The 23,480-nt window shown below is 42.0% G+C and overlaps 1 protein-coding gene across 3 annotated transcripts in view; it reads right to left on the reverse strand.

The window, feature by feature from the left end:
• CCDC83 (coiled-coil domain containing 83) overlaps positions 1-23,480 on the reverse strand; it is a 36,602-nt gene that overhangs the window by 3,841 nt on the left and 9,281 nt on the right. For all 3 annotated transcript variants that reach the window (XM_019530393.1, XM_019530394.1, XM_019530392.1), the window contains exons 3-10: positions 18,023-18,107; positions 16,869-17,037; positions 15,259-15,426; positions 12,434-12,525; positions 10,315-10,383; positions 4,263-4,384; positions 2,831-2,922; positions 1,091-1,272 (exon numbers count right to left, since the gene is read on the reverse strand). In XM_019530393.1, the coding sequence (XP_019385938.1) occupies positions 1,091-1,272; positions 2,831-2,922; positions 4,263-4,384; positions 10,315-10,383; positions 12,434-12,525; positions 15,259-15,426; positions 16,869-17,037; positions 18,023-18,107 (979 nt within the window). The remainder of the gene's footprint in view (positions 1-1,090; positions 1,273-2,830; positions 2,923-4,262; positions 4,385-10,314; positions 10,384-12,433; positions 12,526-15,258; positions 15,427-16,868; positions 17,038-18,022; positions 18,108-23,480) is intronic.

Below are 23,480 nucleotides of genomic sequence, written 5' to 3' on the forward strand. Positions count from 1 at the left end.
TGTACTGCCTCAGCTCTAGACCAAGTGCCTGCGGGCCTGGGTAGAATATCTCTCTGCACTAACATACAGAGAATCTCCTGCTGAGCAGAAGCAGTTCTTGGAACCTTGCATGGCAGTTTCCCGCTTGGAAAAGAAATCCATGATACAGCCAGGAATGTTCTGAGGTCACTTGTTTCCACTATGTGCTCAACCCCCATTTCTTCATACTAGGGACAAGATTAACAGACAGTGCACATCCCTGCAGACTATTTTTAGCCCTGCTTGTGCCTGCTTTTCCTTCAGGCCTGGAGAAAAAGGCACTGCATTTGAAAACTAGTCTAAGTTCACCCCAACCATGTAGTTGGGCCAATAAAAGATAATACTGCCACCAGGCAATTTTTGTGCAGCTTCTACAGCAGCAGTTCTCAACTAGGGTGCTATGCAATATTAGTACTGTCAGGTGTACTGACACATACACACGATCACAAGCTAAGCACAGAAGAGATTTCAAATAGGAATGCATAATAGCATCAACCTTCTGACCTGTTATGCTGCATCTTTGCAGCAGCAGAATTGCCCTATTATTTTTCTGCATTCAAGAAATGAGTGAGAGCTAAGCTGGCATTTTCTGAGGGGTACCATGAGTCAAGATAGAGTCACCCCTCTAAGATTTCTCTTCTCTGCACTTCATAAAAACCAACTAGTCCAACTGCTGAAATACATCTGAATCTGCTTTCCTCCTTCAGCCCTTCACAAGGAAAACTGTAGCAAAAGCTTCTTCTCAGGCACCATGTTCTGGAAATAGCAGCCTGAACATTTGCTTTCCTTTCAGCAGCTGTTGTATACTGCACATGATAGTCAAAAAGGACTGGGGCTCAGATAAAGGAGAGCCTGCACTATTCACTTCATGACTGCTCCTTACTGGCACCTGTGATTGTGGGGATAGTCATCCTCGGTGCTTATACATTGTGACCACTAAGGTGCAAGCCATTAGCACTTTTTACTGAACTACTGAAAATTGAATCAGTCCTGATGGCGGTTTGCTTCCCTGATTACAATATGTTAATATCATGCTGAATAAAAGAAGCCCCACTGATTTTGAAATCTATACCTGGAAATCCTTTTCATCTTCATACAACAAGCTATCGAGAGTTGGAGGCATTGGTATTCCACACAGATACTCGTAACTGTCCTCCATCTCGGACTGCGTATCTGACATTGCTGCCTTCTCCGTGCTCCATGCTCCAGGGAGTTCCATGCTCTTAGGACATTCATTTCTATCATCTGTCTCTCCTTTACAGAAAAGTACAATGATATGTAAGGCGTTATACTTTGAAAAAGTCAAAATTAGGACTTATAGATGGACATGATCTTTATCATTTGGGAGGCTAGAGACCCCAAAATATGTATCATGAATAAAAAAGAACTAGTTCTATCCCATAGTGCAAAGGTGGCCAAGCCTGCAGCCTGAGTGCCACAAGTAGCACATGGCAGACTCGGGAGAGGACAACCAGCACAGTGGCAGTTAGGGCAGAAAGCAAAAGCTGAGCAGCAGATTGGATGAGAGAGGGATCATAGTGGTATGTGGAAAAGGTGCGGGGTTAATTTGGGGCACACTTTCCAACAAGGTTGGCCTCCACTGTTCTAGCCAATGAGTGCCTTTGCACGAGCACAGAGGCTCCTTAAATGCTCTGTAATTATAGTGCATTGGTGCAGACTTGATTAATCAGTAATTACTGCACTCCAGCAGCCTCCTGCATGTCGTGTATCAGCATCCTCAAGCTTCAAAATGGTGGCAGGGGCACTTGAACTAAAGCTTGTCAAACAAGCTTTAGTTCAAGCATCCTTGCTGCCATTTTGAAGAACAGGGATGCTGGTACATGAGACACTGCAGCCAGCACTTTAATTAAAGCAGCTCTTGGAGCCACTCTAATTAAAGCACCTCCCCCCACCCCCCCAAGCACGTGTAAAAGTGCCCTATGAGTCAAGCCACTGGAGTACTGCTACCCTGAACACAGCATATCTGCATCATACACTAAAATTGAGTAACTCCTGAGATGATGGTTAATTTGGTACCTTTTCTTAGAAAATTTTTTAGTTTCCCTGGAGGGTCACCCGGCCAGTGAGAGCTGTTCTCTTCTTTTGCTGAGAGCTCCACAAAGGAGCCAGAGCAGGAGATGGATGACTAATGGAAAATGCAAGTGATGCTAGGGAGCCACCTTGACTTGCCTGACTGCAGGTGTTCTAGGGCCTACTTCCTTCTCTGACTGGCCAGAAATTCCACAGCATTTGGCTATATAAATCAATGTGTTCATGATTTCCAGGATTTTTTATTATAACTCATTTCTTCTGCTTCTCTGTTTCTCTTGGTTTACTTTTTCTCTTACTCACACACAGAATTGGATTAAATTGAATACTTCACTTTTGACTATAGACTTGGAAGGAAAGAGGGGAGACATTGTTCAGATTTCTGGGTTTTTTTATTTACTTTAAGATGTTTTGTTCTCTGTTCGACTGTCACCATGGTTGACACATGCCAAGGGTATGTCTGCCCTGCAGTGACAGCAGTTGGTGTAGACATACGTGAGCTAGCTCAGGCATTACTAGCAATGCAGCCTGGCCAAGTGCCCAAATAACAATCTGCTTCTTGGGTGGAATTTGCTAACTAAGATTAGCCATGCTGCTAACAGTACCTGAGCTAGCTAATTTAAAGCTAGGTTGGGTATGTCTACATGTGCTGCATTTTGGTTACGTTAAGCGATTATTGTTGCAGCAGATTATTCACATTGCAAAGACCACTGTAATGTCTCATTACTCATAATGTTCTATGGAGTTTTGGCACGGGTAGTACCTGAATGCTCTCCACATGCTAGTCCTTCCAAGTTTGCACTAAGCAATTCATCTTCACCCTGCAGGCCAGCTCCCTGGGTAAGAAATAAAGGCCTGTGGAATTAAAAAACAAATAACAGAAAATTCATATTAAGAGTTCTGAACTTTTCTCTAGCAACTAGACTGGGGACTCTGCTGTCCTTCCTCAAGAGACAGTCTAAAAACTGTTTGACATTTAACCACAAGCTCAGAATAGGGTAGACGTTTAAAATGCAATGGAGACAGCCAGCTAGATCAGTGGCTAATGCACTTTTTTTTTTCCCCTAGGGCTTTTGTTCAAGTCTGTCCATAAGACCAAAAAAACCCAAATGTTTAGTCTCAGATCACTTCACAATCCAAACCACAGCTGGTAGCCTTTACTGAGAAGCAGTCCAAAAAGAGCTTGTCACCCCTTGTGTGGCTGAAATCAAGAAGGTGGTGCACAACAGTTTGCTGGTCACAGCGCTTGCAAAGGAAGTGGGAGACCTAAGTTGGCTTTCCTGAGCCAGAGATGACTCAAACCCACACCTGTCTCCCAGGTGACTGCCCTAACCACCAGGTTAAAGCCTAGTCTGGTGGGAACACTTGCCACCCTTCCTGTCGAAGTTGAAGCATTGTGCTGAAAGGGTGCAAGAGTGGCGAGACCAGGATGGCACCAAGCAAGAGGGAACCTGCCTCTAGCGGTCAGAACACAGCTGGGAGCAGAGGAAACCCTGGGTTACAGTCCCTGCTCCAAGGCCTGTTTAGGCATTTTACATTAGACCAGTGGTTCTCAACTTTTTTTAGACTTGAGGCACCCCTTGGAAAATGCCAGCTTAGTTTTTACTTGTTTCTTTAACTACAGAAAAATATTAGAATAATTCTGTTGCAAAGAATCCAGGAAGACCGCAAAAGGACAAAATGTTTTTAACACTATGGATTCCTTTTTGAAGTCTCTGGTTTCATCTTGTGAATCATTTTTGTACACCTACCAGTGCTAACATTGTGTGGCACTCTGTAGCACCTCAGTTGTGAATCACAACATGAGACAGCCATTAGTCAACAAACAGAAATAACACTAGCAGCAGGGACCCAGAACCCAAGCCTCCCATCTCAACAGCCACCATGTCAGATGGGTGTCTACCTCAAAAAAGGACTGGGTGCTCTGGATCCTGAGTGGATGGAGGCAGGATGAGTCAGGCACCTAAGCTCTGGAGTGAGGCAGGAGCTCATATGCACCCTTGTGCTATTAGCTAATTGCAGGCAGCTCCCCACTCACCTTCTGGGCTCTTTGAACCACCCTCTGAAGTCACCTAATTGTCCCCATTGCCAAAATGGGGTGCTTAGATGCCTACCCCAGTGTCTTTTAACTATCCTTCTGTGGTTAGGTACTACAGTGGATTTAGCCCTAGGTCTGTAAATGGAGCCATTTTTACCTGGATATTCTAAGATGTTGCAGTCTGCAGTCAGACAGTATCTGTATCATATATATATTTTCTTCTTCTAGCAGCTGAGCAGAGGCTTCCAAATCACTTACTTCCTTTTTGTAAACTTCAACCTGTTAGAGATAAGAACAACTAAGAGGTCTAGGTACCAACCTTTATTTTTGCTGGGGGGAGGGGCTCTAAGATGGTGGATATGTACCCCCTGTCCCCAGTGTGTGGGGAACAGGGTGGGCGTGTGGGGAAAGGGGGTGGGCACAGGCAATGTGTGGAGGGTGGGCAGGTGATACGGTGGGGGTGCATGTGCACATGTGCCTGGCACCCCCGCCCTCCAGTCACCCTCCCTGCTCCCCCCAACCCCAAGCAGCCCCTTGCAGGCTGGAACACTGCCAGCCTGCAATGGGAGACCCCCAGTTTCCCATGTTTTTCCTCTGTTAAAGGAGAAAATCCACCTTTTTTTACAGTGAATGGAAAACCCGGATCCCTGACCTCAATCATCATTCCTAAGAAATATTACATAATTTTTCTCAGGTTTGGGCCCTGACATCCCTCTTTCCGAGGGGGGCCAGGGGCTTGGACCCCCATGTACTTGGCACCTATGCTATGAGGTAATCTTGGAAAGAGAAAACAAGAGAGATGAGGTAATCTAGGAGGGAGACAGAGAAAGAGAGGGAAGGGTTTAGCTGTATACACTAACAGGTTTTGCTATCCTATCAAACTGGTCCTTGCACAGATGCCACTATCCTGGCAAGACTGCTTTCACCAATACAGTTTACACCAGATCCCACAAAACACCTTTCATGGATACACCTATGAACTTCACAAATCTACTGGATACAAAAAATCATGGACTAAATACAGACATTGGATTTATGGCACATTATAACCTGCCTGCCAACCAATAACCCCAGGTGACCTGTCTGCGTTTTAGCCACTACATGCTCTCACCTGTTTCCCCCACTAATACCTGTCTCACATTTTTGTCTCCCATCCCCACTGATCTTCACTGCCACGCATTTGCATTCTTACAGACCTGCATTTTGCATTTTGGTGTAAGCTTCTCTTCTACCCAGAAAAGCACACAAACTCTCCCTAAGCCTGAAGAAGGGTGTTTGTGCCCAAAAGCTTGCAAAAAAACAAACTGTCCAACTATTTAGTTGGTCTAATAAAAGTTATCACATTTACCCAAGGAACTTTTTCTGCCAGAGGCATATAGTGGCACATCTATGTCAGGAAAAGTCACACACCTAACTGCCTGTTCCAGCAAGGATCCCAGCAGAGGCAGGGTCCAGGGGCATCCTGAATTCTTACCTTATCTCCCTCACCAACTTCCTTGGTTGCCTTGTGAAAAGGGCTGTATTCTCAGTTGGTATGGAGACCAACCAGCACAATTCTAGGCCCCCTGATAACCTAGTCAGCCTCTGCCAGGTTTGAGTCGGCTGTCTCTTTTAGCCAGCTTACTTAAGAAAAACCTAAGCATGACTCAAGCAGCTACACAATACACCTCAGTCCTAACGTTTTACGTCTCCACTCATAGTTCTCAGCTTGCTTGGTCTCCACTCCCCACCTTTGCTCCAAACTCCCACCTGGTCTTCACAATCTACCCTGGATCCCAATTTAGCCTCGTTTCTCCGCTCCTGCCCTGGCTCTATTTCTGTTTCTGCCTAACTGCCCCTGCATCCTGGATTCCTCAGCTCCTGAGTCTCTGGCACTGTCTTCACCACAATTTTTGTGTTTTATTCCATGTCTTCGTTCTGAACCTGCTGGTTTCTGAACTCTGGGTCAGCTCCTTACTTGTAACATTAGATTCTCCCCTTACTTCGGACACATGCTTCTTTAGACAACCTAAGCCTTGTTTCAAATGCTCTAGACAACACAGGATGTGTTTTCATCCTAAGAGTTAGCTCGGGCTGTTCCTCAAGTGTTGCTGCTAACCAAAATCTTGTCCTTGTACAAAACCCTCACCTGAACTTAGTGTGAGCTGGCTCATCCTAGACTGTAAGCTAAAGCCCAGATCGTTTTTATTTGGGCTGGAAACTTGCCCAATACACAATACAGGATACAAATGCAGGTGCATTCAATTGCTGATAGTTTTATGGTGCTGTCTCCCAATTCTCTTCAAACAAAGCATCTCAGGTTACTGTAGCAGACAAACACCCACATCACTTTACTGATATATGCATGGGTATATGAGATGTGTGTGCTACAGAAGACAGAATTATGCTGGGTACAGCTTGACAGGGTGGCTGCGCACACAAGGCCCTAGCTAACCCAGGTGCCGCTCACCTAACTTAACAATGCACTATTCACCATCTGACTCAGCTTGTAGAAGGCCAAAATGGCACGGTATTCACCAGTACAGGCAATTGTGATGTGTCTTGAGGCTATGTAATGATGTAGTTTTGCACTGGCCAGAGCATAATTGGAGTTGCAGCTACAAGGGATGTGAAGGGTAACAAGAAGGATTTCTACAAGCATGTTAGAAACAAGGTCAGGGGAAGTGTGGGTCCCTTACTGAATGTGGGAGACAACCTAGTGATACGTGATGAGGAAGAGGCTGAAGTACTCAATGCCTTTTTGACCTCAGTCTTCACAGGCAAGCTCAGCTCCCAGACTATGGCACCTGGCAGCACAATTTGAAGAGGATGTGAACAGCCAACGGTAGCACAAAAACAGAAAAGATGCATGCATACAAGTCCATGGGGCCAGATGGGATGCACTCAAGGGTGCTGAGGGAGTTGGTCAATGATTGCAGAGCCACTGTCCATTATCTCTGAAAACCTGTGGCAATCAGGGGAGGTCCCAGACCATTGGAAAAGGGCAAATACAGCGCCCATCTTTAAGAAAGGGAAGAAGGAACTACAGATCAGTCAGACTCACATCAGTCCCCACAAAAATCATGGAGCAGGTCCTCAAAAAATCCATTTCTAAAAACTTGCGGAAGGTAGTGATCAGGAGCAGTCAGCATGGATTCACCAAGAGCAAGTCATGCCTGACCAACATGATTGCCTTCTATGATGAGATAAATGGCTTTGTGGATATGGGGAAAGCAGTAGACATGATGTACCTTAACTTCAGCTAGGCTTTTGATATGGTCTCCCACAGCATTCTTGCAAGCACGCTGAGGAAGTATGGGTTAGATGAATGAACTGAGGTGGATAGAAAGCTGGCTAGATCATCCGGTTTAATGGGTAGTGATCTATGTCGTGATGTCTTGTTGGCAGCAGGTATCAAGTGGAGTACCCTGGGGACCAGTCCTGGGGACGGTTTTGTTCGATAACTTCATTAATGATCTGGAACATGGGATGGATTGCACCCTCAACAACTTCACAGATGACACCAAGCTGGCAGGAAGTAGTAGATATGCTGGAGGATAGGGCTAGGATTCAGAGTGACCTAAACAAATTGGAGAACTGGGCCAGAAGAAATCTCATGAGGTTCAACAAAGACAAGTGCAAAGTTCTTCATGGAAAAATCCCATGCACTGGTACAGGCTTAGGGCCAACTGGCTAAGCAGAAGCTCTACAGAAAAAGACCTGGAGGTTACAGTAGACAATAAGCTGGATATCAGTCAACAGTGTGCCCTTGTTGCCAAAAAGACTAACAGCATACTGGGCTGCATTAGTAGAAGTGTTGCCAAAAGATCAAGAAAAGTAAGTACTTCCTTCTAATCAGCATTGGTGAGGCCACATCTGAAGTAGTGTTCCCAGTTTTGGGGCCCCTATACAGAAAGGAGATGGACAAATTGGAAAGAGTCCAGCGGAGGGCAATGAAAATGGTTAAAGGGCTGGGGCACATGACTTCTGAGGAGAAGCTGAGATTGGGCTTATTTAGTCTGGAGAAAAGAAGACTGAGGGGGGATTTGATAGCAGCCTTCAACTACCTGGAGGGTGGTTCCAAAGAGGATGAAGCTGGACTGTTCTCAGTGGTGGCAGGTGACAGCACAAGGAGCAATGGTCTCAAGTTGCAGTAAGGGAGGTTTAGGCTGGATATTAGGAAAAACTCTCACTAGGAGGGTGATGAAGTGCTGGAATGGGTTATTTAGAGGGTGATGAAGTGCTGGAATGGGTTATTTAGAGGGATAGTTGAATCTCCATCCTTGGAGGTTTTTAAGGCCTGATTCAACAAAGCCCTGGCTGGAATGATCTAGTTGGAGATGGTCCTGCTTTGAGTATGGGGCTTTGAGTATGGGGCTGGACTAGATGACCTCCTGAGGTCCCTTCCAACCCTAATTTTCTGATTCTATGATTCTGAGTTCTCCCTAGACAATCTTGTACCTAATGGAACTGAGCCTGTGTGAATAACTGACCTTTCAGTTCAACTGGCCAACAATAAAAATTCCCAAAATGAAAATATCATTGTTCCACAAAATAAAACCTTAAAATGTTACTTTTCTAAATAAACACCATTCCCTCCACCTGGCAGTGAAATACCTGTTTGGAAAGCAAGTGACAAGAGGGGCTAAATGTGCAAACTGGGGAAGGGAGAGAAAGTGATACCTTCTTTTTACTCTATACCACAGAAGTTAGAGCACTGTCTCAGGATGTTTCTCCACTACATTCCTTCCTATGCCAAAAAGGATTCAAATGCATATTGCCTGCATCCCAGGCAGTGCTCTCTAACCATCATCCCATAAGGTATTCTGGATTGGGTCTTTCTTTATTACTCCTGTTGACAGCTGGCTGGCTGCCCCTGCAAAGAGCAGGCAGGGAGTGCACATGTGAGGAACATAGAATGAATGATTCTTTACCCTAATACTCAGAAACACAGAAACAGAAGGTCATCTATTCTGACTTGCGGGTCAAAGTTAGAACATCCTTTCTAGGCCCTTTTCTGCAGCCTACCCAATCATTTTTTAAAAAATCTCCAATTTTGGGTTAAAAAAAAGTAACCTCAAATCCACATTTTTCCATGATTAAAATTAAACACCGCTAGAGAGAGAGAGAGAGAGAGTATTAGTGGTGTTCTATTTAAAACACAGAAAAAATGGATTTGAACTGAAAATTGGGGATTTTTTTGAATCAGAGAAAACCAGGATCCCTTGTCATTTTGAATCCTAATCCTACCCTTCAGAGGGCCTGCTATTTCACACAGTTTAGTATAGTATTAGATCAAATGGAATGACACCACGGCCACTTTCTCCTCCAGAATCTACACTGAAAAAATGCAAAGAGTTAACTATTAAAATGTGTTCAACCCTTAAACCAAACCAACTCATAAACCTGCTGGTAGATCTGCAGGAAGGAGCACTCCTGCTACACTTCATCTCTGTTTTTATCAATGTCCTTGTTCAGTCTTGAATGGGATACAGAATCAGTGTTGAGCAGAACAAACAAAAGCAAGGGCTGGGAGTCTTTCATCCTGGAAAATGCAATTTCTGCACTTAGATCAGAAAAAGATTAAACACAGTTTATGTAGGCTTCAACTGTAACCTGCCAGAGCTTAGTTATAGTCCATTAAGATATCAGCAAGCAAGCACCAAAGCCACGAAGTAACTAATAAAAACTACCAGATAACACTTTGGGTTTCCTTTCTCCTGTACACTAAATTACAGGTATTCTACTCAACTCCCATGTAAAACTAAGATTCTTAAGACCCTTTTTCCACAACCACATCTGACATCCATGTCTAACATTAATATGTTTTTTTATAGCAGTCAACATTTTACATACTTTAAAATTACTCTGTAGATGTTTGCTAGATGATTTGCTATATGTTTGTAAATGAACCCCTTAATTATATCTTTGAAGAGAACATGTTATTACTTATTTTTTAAAAACCTGATGTATGGAGTGCCACAGCCTGTAGTAAAAACTGAGATTAAGGCAGAAAGGTAGGTAGTACAACTGAGAGTAAGAAAGTTCACCCTGAGATCTTAATGCAAATATACAGAACATATTTTTCTCCTCGCAGCTTGGAATTAGAGCAAAATTCTTTTCACCTTTTTATTCATCCTTAGTGGTCTACCTTAGATAGCAAACATCTACAACCTACCACTAAGTCATACGCATCTTGTCACAGAATAAAAAAATTGGGTGACTCTTACCTCTTCTTTTAGCCATTCATGTTCTTTAATTTCCCTGCAACTGCTTTTGTCAATGTGTTGAACAGCATTCTGAGAAAATAAACATCAGAGAACTCCTCTGAAGATAGGATTTTGCCAATAGTAGATACTTACAGAAGACATTTCCAATAGGCAGTTTAGTCCTCTAGGCAAGAAACATCAAGCCAAAGAACTGTACCGATCTCCTGTGGACACAAAGATACTCTACCATGGAAGGAGCAGGAGGTTTAGTTCCAAAAATCAGCCATCCTTCCCAGATCATCCCAGCCAGGGCACATTATCTGATTCCTCTTTTTCTGTATCTTATTTTTCCTCCCCAGCTTTCCTTTGATTTGTAGCTTCAGGACTAACTCATTCAGAAACCTTCCCTACCATCTGCTTGACTTCAAACTAACATGTCTAACTATCTCTTTCTACTCCTGAGGTACCCTGCACTGATGTAATAATCTTGTATTTGTAAAATCAGACTTCTGCAATGTGAATGAAGCAATACTACAAATACTGCATTATAACTTGATCCAGTGAAGTTCCTCACTTATGTAGAGGCCCAAGGTAGTTAATTTGCTGGCAGGAGCTACAACTTCATTTCTGATTCAAGTAAGAGGAGAAGATGGAGACACAGGAAGGAGCAAGCCATTGTTTAGAATAGGGATGTCAAAGATACAGCTTACAGGCTGCATCTCAACCATGGATCTGTCTCATCGGACCCATGGGGCTAGAATTTTGGCAACAGTGTTACTGACCCATGGGCTAAATCTGGAGTTCAGAGCTATGTCATCTGGTGCGTAAGGCTGCTCATGGGTTAGAACTATGGTGATGGGATGAGTGGGGGCTGCTGTAGCTCCCAAAGCCACAGCGATTAACGCTGCCACTACTTGTCCCACCACCAAATTTCTGGCCCCACAAACAGTCCCATGGGCCAGATGATGTCTCTATGCTCTAGATCTGGCCCTATGCCTTGGATTCAACAGTGGACCGCACTGCACTACTCGTCCAGCTCACAGAAATGGATGAGTTTGACACCCCTTGTTTAGAATTGTAAGTACACAAACTTTAGTCTCATTCTCTTCTTGTACCACTAAAAATCAAGAGTGACCTTCTGAAGTCAGTGAAGTAAATCCCTGATTGCTAAAGGGATTCAATGACAAATAGCATCCCAATGATACATGTGCATAGATCTCTGCAAAATGCTTTCTGAAAACTGATTTAAGAGAGCAATTTGGGTTCCAGTATGAATGAAATGTATGTTTGTCTTTAGATTTCAGAAGAGGTAAATGCTTTTTTCTATCTTTAATCACCTTTGTCCACATTCTAGTCAATATTCATTTTTGAAGGAGAAATTAATGTATAATAAAACTTTAAAATAAAACACTCTAAAGCTTCAATCTTGCAAACAGTGTTCACTTGTTTAATGGCAGTTAGAATCCTCCCATATTTTTAAGTAAAGAAAACATGTCAGTGTTTGTGCAACAAGACATATCATTCACTACCAGTTTTGTTTCTCCAGACACTGGTCTTGCAGAAATTTAAAGATTTTTCTTTTTTAAATGCAAAATCCTGTTATAATTGACAAGCTACAATTCTGAACTGGCACTAAAGAATTACATTTGTTTTGTTCCATGTTTATTTCAAGAAATGGCAATGCTTTGGCATTTTCAAAACAAGCTTCTGAGTTTTAAAACAAAATGCTCATTTCTTTTTCAAAGATTCAACATTTAATTCCACAAGGAGGAATGATCATAGTAGATTATTAATGATTTTCCCAGTCTGTGATAATATCAAAATTCAATTCACAGGAAATATGTCAAGTTCTAGGGCATGTCACTTCACCTCTCTGGATGTAAGTTTCCCAATCTATAAAAACTGTGCTATAAAAGTGGTAGATATTATTACTACGGTCCATTAAAAATAATGAGCAATACCACCCTGGTCAATAAAAATGTTTTTCAGTTATTTTATTCACAACTCCTACTCATGTAACATCCTGTAATTCACTTGGAAAGGTTCACGCTTATATTTTTTTAAATCTGGTTGCAAGTGCTACTAAGTATAAAAGCAAAAATATATATTTCTCTGCATGCATAAACACATACACACATACCTCAGTGGCCCATTCCTTCTTTTGGCTCTTTTGTTTCTCAACCATTCTGTCAATCTTTTCTTTTGTCATTTGCAAAGTGCTTCTATAGAATTCTGCAAAAATAAAGCAGAATTCTTTTAAGGACCAGATCCAAAAAAGAACCTGGGTGCTCATGCTGTATTTTACATTATATTTAAACACTGAATTCAAAGTGAATGTTGCACAAAAACCCTACTTATCTGTCTTAGGTACCTGAGAATAGGTAGATGCCTAACATTCAGCTACTGCATATGCTCAGATCTGCTGCCAGCTTGGCCAAGCCAAACATTTGGATATCTAAACTCCACGTAACCTATACGGCCTTCCGCTCTCCCTCTACTTAGCGTACCAAAACGTTTCAAATCCCAGTCCCTCAAAACCCAGATCTTTCCAGTTAATGTATACGAAACTTAGGATCCTCCCTTGGGCTTGCGAACTTTGCGGCTGAAGCACAGTACCTACTTCTGGGGATGATGATGTTCTCTTTTGCACCTGTGCCTAAATGATTGAATCCCTCTGAAGAGAAATTGATAACTGGCCCAGTGTTCCTGAACTCAAGCTAGCCTCACTAGTCATGGCATCGATACTTTTAACACACCTGAATGTCTGTTTTCAGAGTATACGTTCAACTGAATCCTAGCACACTGTAGTTGTGTGTCAGTGGACTGATTAACACTAATGGTTAAAATCAAACTGCATTCTATCCTGGGCTGGTATGCAGGAGAGATGCAAGGAAACAAGAAACTTTCTTCCCATTACAGTACGGCTGACCACTCTCTCAGTTCTTCCATTTTATGAGTCCACCCTTAGGGAAAAAGGGAAGAGGCAGACAAAGACATGAAGTCCTGTCCCCTGCACTGACCTGTAGAACAATTGATATATATGAGAACATGCTACAGAATGTTGTACTTTATAGAGTGCAACAGAAATTGCTCTTGCCTTCACTATGAAGGTACAGTGCATGGGGCAAGAACATTTCTGCAGACTCCTGCTAGTGCCCTGGGACTCTCTACCCTCTCCTGTTGGCAGTAGTTTGTTTCCTATAACCTTAAATACACAACAAGGACTGGAATATAACAGCAGAGCAGCAGATTTAAAGCATCTTTGTCTCCTAAAATTCTTCGTCACCCCACAGGATATTAATGATAACTATAAAACTAGACTGTATTCAGTTATCCTCTGGTGTATATCAAACCTCAGGTCTTTAACCAGCTATAGAACTGATGGGAGAAGTCATCTCTGAATAAAAATTAATTAAACATTTCTCATAATTCATAAATGTTAGAACCCAGAAGGCACCACTAGATCTTTTAGTGCTACCTCTTGCATACGCAGGACATCATTGCGTTTCAGCCTATACCCAACTTGATTTGAAGACAGCCACAGACAGAATTCTACTTCCTTTGGTACTTTGTTCCCATAGTTAATCATGTTCACTCTTAAAAAGGTGTGCCTTTGTCTCATTTTAAATTGTATGGCTTCAGCTTCTACCTATTGGTTCTCATGTCTTTCTGTTCAGTTATTTCTGTACTAGATTAAAAAGCCCATTAGTACCTGGTATTTTCTCCCTGTAAAGGTGGTTATATGCCACAATTGATCACCTTTCAGTTTTCTGCTTAAACAGAGTAAAGTCTTTAAGTCTCTAGCTCTCAAATCATTTTTGCAGATCTTTACAACATCTTTTGTTTAAATACAACATCTTCTTTTAAATCTTGACACCAGAAATATTTATATCTCAGTTGGCCCAGTAAAGATTTAAATTCATTGCAAACAGGGGAAACACAAAGTATTAGGCTTTCCTAAAATAGTTACTTAAGTGAACTGGCAGAGTAGCAAGCAGTGTGGAAAACAGTTCAGATCTCAATCAAGATCAAGTATGTTTTCAGAGCTGTTATCCTGGGGCAGACAAAGAGCTGAATAGCTCTTATCTACAGCACTTGATGCTTGGTAATGGTTGGCACTGAATGTATGGAGACCCTTATATTGTTGTCACTGCCTGTCACTACTGGCTGCTTGGCTCTGGAAATGAATACAGAAAAGCTTATAAGGGAAGCAAATCATGGCTCTTTTTTTAATCCTAAAAGTTACACAACAGCTAAAAAACTAGCACAATTTTAAAATTAACTGTATAAGCGAATCTAATGGTTTTAAGCACTCACCAACACAATCACTAAGCTTTTAATAGCTTTTAATTGTGTTCTGTTGCTTTGTTAGAACTGAAACAGTTCCCAGAATATGCATACTTTAGTGCTGATGATTTTGCAAAGCTTTGTACCCATCGCCTTGTAACCAGTATACCATACTCAGACCTTGGGGAATGAGGTGCTGCTCTGTTAGCTGCCTCCACAAGCTCTAGATTTAAAGCACCATATTAAATTCAGATTTCATCAGCTCCAATGATGTGAGTTCCTGTGAATAAGGACTTTTGAAAAGGAAATTTATAGAGAATGTAGTGATGCATCAAAACAGTAAAAGCATAGCAGAATAGATCAGCACTTTCCAAATTGGGGCCCATTGTTAGGCTCTGTAATCTGTACTTAAGACAACTAAATAAAAGCAGCTTAAGTGTCCAAAGTACCAGGCACCTGCAACATCTAGACATCAGTGGAGCTCCTCTGAAAAACAGTTTGCCTGAATTTAACTGCCTAAAACTAGCACATGAAGCCAAAGTTCAGGCAACCAGATTTGAAAATGTTGACTTCAACGTATGTAATTAATCTGATCACAAATTACTTTCTGCAAGTTAAGAAAGTAGCTCAGGCATGTGTTTACAAGGAGCATTGTGTGTATTTACATTTGTAACTGACCTGTCATTTCATTAAGGTCATCTTTGAGTGCCTGGATGTCCTTTTCCAAGATCTGGATCTGTTTGGCATGATCTCCACTTCCCACATTTTTGTATTCCAGCCAATAATCCTTCTCGATCTCCCTTACTGAAAGTTTCTCTTCATATTCACTTATCTGGGAGTTCAGATCTATTGAAACAACAAGATTAAAAGATAACATTATTTCCTCTATTACTATGTACATTTCTTTAGTTAGGAGGCTTTCAGTGGCACTGGAGATAGAAGAGCTCTCACTGCAAAATATTACACAGGCTGGCCCTACTATCCAATGAGGTGGCACTATCTTTTCCAGAAACAGCTTGGATTCACACTGGAAACAATGAAAGACTGCTCATTTTGAAAAGCAGTATCTCACCCAAAGGCACGTTGCCTCAATCTCACCGGGTGCATCTACGTGTTCTATTAGCATGGCGCAATAAATTCTGGCGGACTAGAGTTTATTGCTCCTGGGCACTGCAGTTTTATGTACGCCCAGATCACAGCGATCACAGCACGTTAAGTCAGGTCAGAGCAGCCTCAGCTGGCAGGGATCCAGGGGGTCAACCTGTCAGCCTGGGGCTGCTCTGACCTGGCTCAAAGTGCTGTGGAGGGGTTGGCTGGGGCATGAAGGTGCTTCAGTGCAGGGCTAGCCAGCAGGCAGCCCCTGTGCTAAAGCACCCTCATACCACAGCCAGCCTTATCAACATCTATACGCGTGTTGTGGTGCAGTAAATGTTGCCACCACAGCATAGTATTTGTGTTTATAAGTACTAACCTACAGCAGCTTTTATTAGTTTACTGCACCCTAATATGGGCGCATGTGTAGATGCTGAGACTTTACGGTGGAGCTAATTAGGCAACTCCACAGTAAACATCTCATGTGGCTGTGCCCACTGAGAATGATGGCAACCAAAACTACAAGTTATAATGGCAAAAATACCTGCTACTGTTGTTGCTGTTATATAAATATGCCAAGGTAGCAAATATATAAGATTTCAATGAGTTTAACTCTGAGGGAAATGTGAAGAGTGTGTGCTATTCCATCATTAACATCATGTATGAAGGGGGGGAAACTTCAAAAATACGGTGTTGATTTTCTAAAGGACCCATTTCTAATTTATCTAATCTATCTAATCAATTGGAACAAGACAACAGGAACCTGCTCCAACAGATTTAAGGGAAAAAAAAAAAAAAAGAGTACACAGGAAGCAAGCAGCAAATAAACCACCCAATCATGACACATATACTTGTAATCACTGCCACAAATCATGCAAATCTGATTGGACTATTCAGTCACTTGAGGCACTGCAAACCATCTACACCACAGCTGCAATATCCACCATCTCACAGATGAAAAGATGACAATCACAAGACACTGGTAGGTTTCCATATCTAATAAAATTTTAAGTTAAACTATTTTGCGGGTTTAATTAAAAATTCCCAGAAGACTAATTCTATATGCATAAAGTAGGTGCTTAATCTGGGAGAGGGAAAGCCATGTTCTTTTGTATGTGATGTAGTGGTTCAATCTCTGCTTTAAGTGCAAAAATCTGCTCCACCCTAGCTGTGGACCTGCAAGCAGTACTACTCACCTTTCAAAAGCTGTTCTTGGTCCCTAATATACTGACATTGCTCCCTCATTGCCTCCTCTACATCATCTCTGGTTACAACCTCCTTTTCTTCAAGCAGTTTTTCATGTTTTTTGAGGTCATTTAGTAGATCCTTTATATAACCCAACTCCTCCTCCTTCAGCTGTTTATTCTATGAAAAGAACAACAATAAGTTGTGCATTATTGGTTTTTTATCTATTTTTTCAAGTTACAAAATTTAGAAATGGAATAAGACTTGGATTAGTACTAGGGTGCTTTGCAAAAATATCCAGCTAGACAGAGCTAAGTTGTTTATTTGAAAATGGCTTTTTTTTTAGGGAAGTGGGGAAATCAGCGGAAGAGATTTGTATTTTTGTTGGTTGTGTTAAGTCCTGAAAGTTCCTAAATAACTTCCAGGCCATTGTCACAAGGTAATGACTCTGATACTCTTCTTCCAGGCATTTCTATTGTGTAGAATCTACATATTGTTTTAACAATATTTTCTTGCTTTGTTTTATAAGCCTCATTTTATAGCTGGTAAACTCAAACTTAGACAATCTGACCTGCCACAGCCATAGAAGGCAATTTATCAAAGCCAGGACTCCTAACGGGGCCAAGGGTGACCACCTTTTCATAATGGAAAGATGGGACATATGCCTGCCTTCCCCCCCCCAGTGGCACAGCTGGAGCAGAGCCAAGTGGAGCCCATTGGCAGGGCAGGGGCAGATGTGGGTTGCCAGGAACTCTGCGCCATCCACTCCACCATGGCAAGGCACCCCTGCCTGCCCAGCAGCAGCAGAGACAAGGGCAGTGGCGGCAGCATGAAGTTGTGCCTCCTACTGCGAGCAGTAGGCACCCAGCTCGCACGGGGCTCCTGGGGGAAGGGCAGCAGGGCAGGGAGCCCCAACCCACTTCACCTGGCTCTTCTGCAGCCATGCTGCTGGCAGAAGGGGCAGGAGGAGAGGTGGGCATGTGTCCCATCTTTCCATTTTGAAAAGATGGTCACCCTACCTGTAGGGTCTGAGGAGTTTGATACCCATGGGCAATACAATATATTAATGCATTACAGGAGATGCTAGAAATGATAATGCTCAAAAATTTAGTTTTCTTGGCTCAAATACGGTTGTGTGTAATAAGAGACATTCATACTTACTTACCCTTTCTCGATATTTTTCATTCTTTTCTTCCAGTTCCTTGAGTTCTAACAGAAGCCGATCAATTGCTTCTTCCTTTACCTGAATTCTGAGAAAAAAAAAGGAATATATGATGAATTATTACAGAACTCTGGCAGAGAGTGGGAGGGATTATTTTAGAATATATTAGTTATAAATATGGCCTGCTGCTTTTTTATCTGTGATCTCCCAATCGCTCTGCTAAGGTGGATCGGCATTGTTACCTCCATACTTCACATGGGGAGACTCAGAAATGGAGCAGTGAAGCAACTTCTCTAAGGTCTCAGAAAGAGGACCAAGGTCTCCTGATCCTGTACCTCTGTAAAAGGTATGGCTAGGACCCTGCTGCCTCCCTGATAGACTAGTGCTTTCTAATGCATATTTTTGAGTGCAAGATGGGAAACTCCATGAATGTGGATTTGATTTTTCCAAACTGTCCTGTCTCCTGCACTATTGGCAGCCTATTTGACTTCCTGAGGCCCTTACAAACTATTCACTGTCTGTTAGAGAATGCACTGTTGTCCGCTATGGTCCCCCAGTGCTCTGGAGGTTTGTTGTGAGGGAGTTATACAATGATTTGTGCAAAAATAATTCCTAAGCAGATATTTCATCAGATAGTCACTTGGATCAGCGGGAATCATGCAAAAAGGCAGTTCCCCAATGTGACCTTTCCTCCTCAGTGGTGGGAAGAAGCTTCCTTGATTTTGGAGGCAGGGACAATGGAGAGGAAGCAGCAAACTTCCTGTATTCTTCCTCACCTCTACTATCAAGACATAAGTAGGGTGGAATGTGACCACGTACTAGGTAACTTCCCAAATCACAGGAGGTTATGATTTGGCCTACTGAACTGCCACTCTGAATTGTGTTTCCTATTTTACAATTTTATTTCTATGCTAAAAGGAAAAAGAAGCATATCAACAAATCCAGGGTTAATAGCACAGCCCTTGAAAATTACTACAGTATATCATTCACTTGTATTCATTGTACCTAGACAGAAAAGTGATAGCCCCTCACAATGAACTAGTTTATCATGGGCCAGATTTCCAAAGTGCTTGGAAACCAGCAGCTCCCACTGCAATACTTACAGCGACATTTTCCAAGTAAATGCATCTATGGTACAGGGTATCAGGTACTTTGGTGCTTAAAACCTAGCACTGGGAACCAGCTCACAACATATGTGCTGCTTGTTGATTGATTTTTGTAGTGCCCTTTTCTGGGAAAGCTGTTCTCTCAAAATAAACTTTTTCTTACAGTGTGGCTTATTTAGATTCTCTCAAGCTCTCAAATCTCCATCCATCAGTTATGTTGGTTTGCCAGTGAAGCTATATTCCAAAATCATTGTTTAATCTATTTCTTATCTCTTCCCAGAACTGACTTACACTAGGGCACAAGAGAGGCATGTAGAACAACTACCATTAAACCCTCTGCTGTTCCAATAAGTATCACTCCTTGATTGTGTCTTCTTTTTTGTTCCTACTGATGTTTATTAAGTTGCAAAGAAATATTTTTTGTTCCTGGAGAAGTTTGAGCTTTAGATCATGCAGGGATTTAGTCATGTAAGTTACAAGATATTAATATTGCATCCTGTGCTGTCAGTGTGCCACTGGATAGCTGCTCAAAAGCATTTTTCAGTTTTTCCCTCAAACATTTCAAATATATTAAGTTGAAAGGAGACAGTGAAAATATGGAGCCACAGGCCATGGCAAAATTGTACTAAAGATCAGAGAGAGGTTATGACTTGAAAATATGTAATGCTCATTTACTAAACTGTTGGTTTTTTTCAGTCTATGTTACTATTCTGAGTACTGATGCTACACTTTATTTCCACCTTAATGTGTGAAAGAGACTTCTATTATACTGCAAGGCTGTCTATTTGGTGGTATTAATGCACCTCATTTTGGAGGTATAAATGCAGAAGCTGTGTATGTGAGGTTGTCAGCATTTTGTTGCTAACTGGAACCTTCTGATTTGATTGAGTTTTCCAAGAAAATTGTCAGATTCAAGGAGTTATTGTTCAGCTTGATTGATACTGTATTTCTGAATTAACATATTTTGGATGCTATTGTTTATAATACAGAGGACACCTTTAAACCACATTAAAATTAAACTTTAAAATTAACTTTAAAATTACACATTAAAATATGGTATCCAACCTTATATTACATGCTAGTATCCAAATGGTTTCATAACTCCTCTAGGGGGCATTACTATGTTTCAACAATTCATTAGAGTACTGTTTCTACCCATCGCTGAAATAGAAAACTACTATTGACAATGCAAGGAACAGAAAACCACCAGGAATAGCAACAGTTCTAGTTCCTTCAAACAACAGAAGGAAAAACAGTACCAGATGTTATGTGCCACTTGATACATTAATCCTTAAAATACACTTAAGAGTTCAGGAGTCTCATTATGCCCATTTGTACAAATAAGGGAAGTGAGGCAGAAAGCTTTATAGAGGTTGTGAATAAAAATTTAAGATGCACATTTGATATCTTCTACTTTTGTACTGGGAGATAAACATGCATAAGTAGTACAACCCCAATTGAATGGAAGACTCTCCTGATAATACAGTCTTTTGCTTGAATGCTGGAATATCCAATGAGTAAACCGACCATAAAGTTATGTTACTGGGCAGCATAAAAATAATTTGATTATTCCATAGTGGGATGATATACTACTTTATTTGTTGTTTTATAGGTCCATATATATCCTTACTATGAGACAACTTATATTAGGGCCATGTGCAGCCTGCTCCTCACAAAATGCTAAACGAGGTTTGTACCAGGCTAGAGAAATCCCACACAAAGTCCTGCACGCTGTAGTAGAACTGTATGCAGCTGCTATTCTGTTGTCTGGAAAAGGAAATAGAAAATGAGACCGGACAATGAGCTAATATGTGTTCATCAAATGCTCATTTGACTTGTTGAATGTTGGATGCTGCTCCAGTTTATCCTTTGAAATTAAATCTATTTGATTGAAGTCACAGAGCAAAGCATTAACTTTTCTTCCCATCATGGATCTAAAGAGATCTGTCATCTACAGTCAAGTTACAAATGTTGATTATTTCTTTCCCATCTTCATCTCCTTCACTTTAACAGTCAACAGAAATTTGACAAGTACCCAGGTTTTTCTTCAGGATGAAATAGCTTGCCTCGCAGTACAACTACAGTTCTTAATCATGGCTATGCTAGAGGTTCAGTCATACAGTAACTGATGACCAGTAATACACTTCAGTTCTGTGTACACACCATCATCATAGCTGTGCTTATGTGGCCTCATCTACCAGGCAGCCTTCTTGTGCCTACAGGAGAAATATATTCACCATTTTAAGCTGTAGCACCAGGGAACAGCATGCTGAGGCACATATATCCAGCATAGGAATGCATATAGGAAAGCACAGTGCCAGGAAGTATAGCCAGTCAAATTGGATACACAAGGCTGGTTTGGGAGTGTTGTCTCCATTGAAGAAAATGCTATGCTGGAGTGGTTACAAGAGCCTAGCTAGGCCTCTGATAGGGAAAAAATGCTATTAACTGATGTACCCAGGCTGTAGGCACTTGCATGCCAACACAAATCATATTTAAACTCTGCCAGTGACTGGTTGTAGTCAATGAGATACTGTGTAGACCAGTGGTGTCCAACTCATGCAGCCCTGTAGGCTGGCATGGGGCTGCTCTGCAGGCCCAATCCAGTACATGGAGCCAGTTAGTTCTCCTCAACAATTAACACTACCACACTTCTAAGCTGCCCAATTTCTGGACCCACGGGGAACCCTATTGGCTGGATAACATAGCTCCATGGGTGAAATCTGGCCCATGGGCCGTAACTTGATCATCCCTGGTGTAGAAAAGCTTTAATCTGTTCTGGGTCTATGCCAACAGAAGCCGTTATCTGTCTAGTAAGTAGGGCCTGCTTGATTTTAACGTTATTCAGGGGCCTGTCTGACTGCATAGTTCAGGAAAGGTTTGGTGCCCATCAACACACAGAAATTCTTGTACTGCTACCCAGTCATAGGAACCAACAACTACATGCAGCAGGGGAATTGCATAGTTAAGTGTTACCAGTTAGAATCAAATTATTAAGTGTGCTGTGGGCACATCAATCAGTCCATTAGGATCATAGGTTCATCAGAAAACAGGGCTGAATGAGACCTCATGAGGTCATCTATTCCAACTCCTTGCTCAAGACAGAAATATCCTTGACTAAATGATACCAACCAAGCATCTATCTAATCTGCTTTCGAACATTTCCATGGATCAGGAATCACAACTTCTCTAGGTAACATGTTCCAAAGCTTCACCACCCTCACAGTCAAAAAGTTCTTCCTAATCTCCAATGTAAATTTCCTGTGCTACAGCTTGAGACTATTGCTCCTAGTCCTGTCCTTTGTGGCCACAGAGAATAGTCTATCTCCCCTCAGGCATCTGAAGATTTATCAAATCCCTCCTTAGTTCTTCTCTTCACCGTAGCTTGTTGTGCCATTCCTCATAAGTCATGCTTCCTAGGCCTCTAATCAATTTTGTCACTTTCTGCTGGACTCCATCCAATCCATTCACATCTTCCTTGAAGTGTGGGGCCCAAAACTGGACACAATACTCCAAATAAGGCCTCATGAGTGCCAAGTACAGAGGAAGAATCACTTCCTTTGATTTGCAAGTGACTCTCCGGTTAATACAAACCAGGATGCTGTTGATTTCTTCTGCAACAAGAGCATAGTATTGGCTCACATTCAATTTATTCAGCAAATAAATATTCACTGTCACCCCCAGGTCCTTCTCTGTGGTGCTGGCCAATCATTCCCCAGTCTATATTTGTGCATGCAATTTTTCCATCCCAAGTGCAGAGTCCTGCACTTGTCCATGCTGAATTTCTTCTGGTTGACTGCACATCATTTCTCCAGTCTATCCAGGTTATTCTGGATCCTAGCCCTACCTTCCAAAGTGTCAGCAACTCCACCCAACTTAGAGTCATCCTCAAATTTGCTAAGCAAACACTCAATCCCATTGTCCAAATCATTAATGAAGATGTTAAATGATACCAGCCTCAGGAGAGACCCCTGGGGAACCACACTTGATAGCTCCTTCCAACTGGACATTGAGCCATTGAAGACTATTTGTTGAACACAATAATCCAATCAGTTTTCTACCTACTTTACAGTACTTTTCTCAAGTCTGTATTTCCTTTGTTTTCAGGATGTGTTGGGAAACTTGGTCATCACACCAGATGGCAAAGCTAACATGTTTAACGATTTCTTTGCCTCCGTCTTCCTAAGTAGGGACCAGAACAGCCACCGCCCTGCTGGGCCCCCCTGGGGACCCGGGGGAGGCACAACTGGGCCATGGGTTAGTGAGGATTTAGTTAGGGAGCTTCTGGAGGGGTTGGATGTATTCAAGTCAGCCGGCCCGGATGATCTCCACCCTAGAGTTCTAAAGGAACTGGC

This window comes from Crocodylus porosus, unplaced genomic scaffold (assembly GCF_001723895.1).
Source record: "Crocodylus porosus isolate Cpor-Errol unplaced genomic scaffold, CroPor_comp1, whole genome shotgun sequence".
NCBI classification, from domain to species: Eukaryota; Metazoa; Chordata; order Crocodylia; family Crocodylidae; genus Crocodylus; species Crocodylus porosus.